This window comes from Athene cunicularia, unplaced genomic scaffold (assembly GCF_003259725.1).
Source record: "Athene cunicularia isolate RWA unplaced genomic scaffold, athCun1 SCF_29, whole genome shotgun sequence".
Lineage (NCBI taxonomy): Eukaryota > Metazoa > Chordata > Aves > Strigiformes > Strigidae > Athene > Athene cunicularia.
In genome coordinates, this window is record NW_020799366.1 from 23,171 (window position 1) to 27,643 (window position 4,473).

A 4,473-nucleotide genomic window follows, 5' to 3' on the forward strand; every position below is an offset into this window, starting at 1 on the left:
CCCCGACCCCGACACGCACCCATGGGGGGCAGCGGGGGCAGAGCCGCCTGCGGTGAGGCTGGTCCCCCCGCGCCCCAGCCCTCTGCTCGGAAAACTGCTCCCCCCTCCTGCCTTTGATCAGAGGATGGGTTTCTCTGCCGCCGCTCTCCGTGCTGTGGGTTTCCAGCGGGAGGTGGGGAAGCGCAGTCAGCCTGACCCTCCCCTCCTCGGATCTGTCATCAGCAACAGAAAAATCCTTCCCGTCCCCAAGTTACTCAGCCTGAATCCTGCAGGATTTGCCGGGGCAGCAGGATGGCAGAGCAGCCCTGCCCGGCGCCCGCCGCCAGCCCACCCTGGCAGGGCACAGCCCCCCGCCCGGCTCCCCCACCCGGCCCCACACCCCCGGGGCCACAAACCCACCCCAGGGACAAGTGGAGCAAAAAAATGGATTTCCTGCTCTCGGTCATCGGATTCGCCGTCGATCTGGGCAACGTCTGGCGGTTCCCTTACATCTGCTACCAAAACGGAGGGGGTAAGGACACTGCTGGCATTATTTAAGTCTTCTTTTGCAGGAAAGAAATCTGTTTTCCATCTTTCCCATTCCAAGAAACTCGCTCTTTCTCTTCTCTCTTTGTCTCTAGCTGCTCCTCTCTGGACAGGGCAGTTTAGAGACCGACCCGACTTCTCCTGACCTCTGTCTCTTTTCTGTTTTGTGTCTTTCTCCATTCCAAATCCCCCATTCACTCCTTCCCCGGCACGGTTAGAGGTGCCTTAGCAGCTCTAGGATCACAAAGAGAAAACTAGCGTGGTCCAGACTGCATAAAAGGATTAAGAATCTGCAGATCTGGGGTGGGGAGGTTCGTACCCTGTATGATATCGTGACTCCGGGGAAGCATCTTTCCTGGTGGTTCCACACAACCCTCGCAAGCATCCCAGCCGCCGACACGGCTCGGGGCGTTCAGTCCTGCGAGCGATCAACAGAAAGTTAAGATACAAAAGCTCCACGAAGCAAAAAAAAAAACCTCGAGTAAGTGACAACGAAATAAATTGCTTTAAATAGAGCGGAGTAGGAAAAAAAAAAAAAACAAACCAAAAACCTTGCATGGAAATTAAAAATGAGGAATGAAAATTTTGTGCTGTTTGCAAAAGCACAGTGGATTTAATTGCCAAAGTCGGCGTTCGGGTAACGTCCTCTGCTGCTTTGGAAAATTAGAAGGAGATAATTAGTACCATACTCAAGGCTAAAACGTGGATCCCAGGTGCCCACACTGAAGCACAGCTATTTGTGATTTACTCCTGCGGGACTCGGAGAAAACTTCAGCCACTCTTCTTTGATGTGGCTCGGGCAGACGCTTTCCTCCCCCTGCCCAGGAGGGTGAGGGCTTCCACCAGCAGCTCGCGGCAGGGTCAGGACGGGCCCCGCAGAGCGGGAGCGCTGGGCCAGGCCGGGGCTGGGAGACGTCCCGAGAGGAGAACCCTGGAGGGCTGTTGGCAGGAACACGGGGCCAGCAGCCCTGCCAGGCAATCGGGGGGGTGCGGGAGGGTGCTGGGGGCGCTGCCCCACCCGCCTCCCCCAGCGCTTGGAGGGCTCTGAGAGAGAGGAGCTGTGGGGGTTAAATTAATCCCAGCAGAGCGGTTCTGAGGAGCCGGTTCCCAAACCTCCATGGGGCACCAGCGTAGCCCTGCTAAAGAGGACATGGTCGTGAATAATGCAGATTACAGCGCTAATTCTTTGTGTCCTGGGGTGACCGTGCACATTCAGTGGGACTTTCTCCAAAACTCCTCTAGACCTGAGGTGTTGGTGCCCCATCCCCTGCACCCCGATGGCTTCTGGGGCTCTTTGTACCCTCCTGACCACACGATCCCCCGCCGGCGCAGGGAGCCCGGGAACCTGGGGCACCGAGCGGGGTCCTCACCCCCAGGACCCGCTCTGAGCAGATCTCTTGCAAAACACCTTTACAAACGCGCATCCGAAGCTGCTCCGGGTCCGTCCCAGCAGCGCGGGGAGGGAGGGTGGTGGCAGCCCCCCCCTGCTCGCCCGCAGCCTGCCTGGGCTCGGTGGTCAGCGCCGCTCTGCTGCTCGCCCGCAGGAGCCTTCCTCATCCCGTACACGCTGATGGCTGTTTTCGGAGGGGTGCCCCTCTTCTACATGGAGCTGGCCCTGGGGCAGTTCCACCGGACGGGCGCCATCCCCATCTGGAAGCGCATCTGCCCCATCTTCAAAGGTAAGAGACCCCCAGCGCACGCGGGGCCTGGGCTGGACCAGCGGGGGCTGCTGAGTTTGCCCCCCTCTTTCCCCAGGCATCGGCTTTGCCATTTGCATCATCGGCCTCTACGTCTCCTTCTACTACAACACCATCATCGCCTGGGCTCTCTACTACTTCTACTCGTCCTTCTCGGGCACCCTGCCCTGGGCGAGCTGTGACAACCCCTGGAACACGCCCGACTGCACCAACTACTTCGGGAGGAGCAACGTGACCTGGACCAACTTCTCCAGGTCCCCTGCTGAGGAGTTTTACACGTAAGCGCACGCACGTCCGTGGATGGATGATGTGTTTAAGCCGGGACACATCCCCGGGGGGGTCTGCCGCAGGGGGAGCGGGGCCGAGGAGCAGGTTCTCACGTGGGGAGGCTCTTGGGGAGCTCGTGGTCCCCATTCCCAGAGTGTTGGGGCGCTGCGTGCCCAGGGCTGAGCCTCCCAGGGCAGAGCTGAGACACCCTCCCCGGCCGTGGGGATCCCTGCCCGCAGGAGGAAGGTCCTGGAGATCCAGAAATCCGGGGGTCTGTACGATGTGGGGGGGATTCACTGGCAGCTGCTCCTCTGCCTCTTCCTCATCTTCACCATCGTCTACTTCAGCCTGTGGAAAGGGGTGAAAACCTCTGGGAAGGTAAGAAAGAGGGGCTCTGTCTCCAGCCATGCCGGAGCCCAGGGCATGTGGGGGCTTGCAGCCGGGCACGCAGCGTCCCCACCGTGGCCAGGGCCAGGCAGGAGGGCCCGAGCCCTGGTGAAGCTGCTTAAACACGGGGTGTTGCCTCCTCCCTGCACCCCAGCACCAGGCCAGGCCCGAGGCAGGCGGTTTGGGTGCTGGGAGGAGCAGCTGTGGGGGTCTGAGGGCCGCCTCTCTCCAGGTGGTGTGGGTGACGGCCACGCTGCCCTACGTCGTCCTCCTCATCCTGCTGGTCCGGGGGGCCACCCTGCCCGGCGCCTGGAGGGGGGTCGTCTTCTACCTGCGCCCAGACTGGGGCAAGCTCCTGAGCACCGCGGTGAGTGCGCGGCGGGACCCCCGGCAGCACCCAGAGCCCTCCCCAGCACACACCCCCCCACACCCCTCCGGCCCCGCCGCGGCACCGCAGGGCGACGGGCCCCTTGTTCCTACAGAAACAAGACACCCTGGACAGGCTCTTGGAAATGTAAATCTATAATTGAATCACCCATCTCATCGCCGCTGGGTTTTGTTTGAGCCGTGTTCTCGCCCTGGCCTGACAATAGCCTTCCTGTGGGTAATTACCAGGCAGCACTTGAGAATTCTCATTAAAGGGAATCAGGGCTGCACTGCTGCAACCAACCTGCCCGAGTAGGAGGGGGCATGGGGGTCCTGGGGCTCCCCTTGACTTTGTCCCTGCTCCAGGCACGGGGGAACACAGATGGCGTTGCTTAATTCTGCTGCTGCAGGACCCCGGGGTGGAAACGAGCTCCCTCTGTCCCGTGGCAGCGCCGGGACATCTCACGGGGTCGGGGCAGGCAAAAGAGGAGGTTTGGCAGCGTGTGCCAACGCCGAGCCCATCCCTGTGCCATGGGGTGGGCACACGCCAAGCGGCACCTCCCAGCCCCGGGGATCCCCTGCCCGTTCTCCAGCCTGCCTGTCGCTTCCCCTGCCAGGTTTGGGTAGATGCTGCTGCGCAGATTTTCTTCTCCTTGGGCCCTGGATTCGGTGTCCTCCTCGCTCTGGCCAGTTACAACCATTTCCACAACAACTGCTACCGGTGAGCTCCCGCAGCCGTGGGTCCCTGCGGGCAGGGGGCTGCGCCGGCTCCTGCTGCGGAGCCACATCCCGCTGGCTCCTGCGCCGCGGGCTGAGCATCCTTCCCCGTTTTACTGAGGGGTTTGGTGTGCGGAGCCAGGGGAGGGAAGTGGCGGGAGTACAGGCGACCAGGGCAGCCAGGCCGGGGCGAGGGCTGAACCGTAGGGGGGTTCTGTGCCAGGACACGTCTTCTTGGCCGTAACAAGCGCCAGGCCCCGAGGGAATGGCCTCAAGCTGCCCAGGGCAGGGTCAGGCTGGCTCTGAGGAAGGATTTCTGTGCAGAAGGGGCTGTTGGGCGTTGGAATGGGCTGCCCAGGGCAGGGGGGAGTCCCCGGGATCCCTGGAGGGGTTGGAGAGTCGGGCTGAGCCAGCGCTGAGGGATCTGGGGGAGTTGGGAACGGTCAGGGGGAGGGTCATGGTGGGGCTGGAGGAGCTGCAGGGGCTTTTCCAACCCGGATGATTCTGGGATTCT

General features: G+C 61.9%; 1 protein-coding gene across 3 annotated transcripts; it reads left to right on the plus strand.

Annotated features, from left to right (window-relative positions):
• The first annotated feature begins 81 nt into the window (after positions 1–81).
• Positions 82–4,237, plus strand: LOC113490770 (sodium-dependent serotonin transporter-like). Of its 3 annotated transcripts, XM_026867343.1 has the most exons (6): positions 82–511; positions 2,070–2,204; positions 2,281–2,500; positions 2,729–2,867; positions 3,109–3,243; positions 3,860–4,237. In XM_026867343.1, the coding sequence occupies exons 1-6, from the start codon at positions 292–294 to the stop codon at positions 3,965–3,967; spliced, it is 957 nt and encodes a 318-aa protein (XP_026723144.1). In that variant the 5' UTR covers positions 82–291; the 3' UTR covers positions 3,968–4,237. The 3 variants fall into 3 exon arrangements, with proteins under 3 accessions (XP_026723144.1, XP_026723145.1, XP_026723143.1); XM_026867344.1 differs by lacking the exon at positions 2,070–2,204; XM_026867342.1 differs by lacking the exon at positions 82–511 and having other exon boundaries at positions 1,124–2,204.
• The last annotated feature ends 236 nt before the right edge of the window (positions 4,238–4,473 follow it).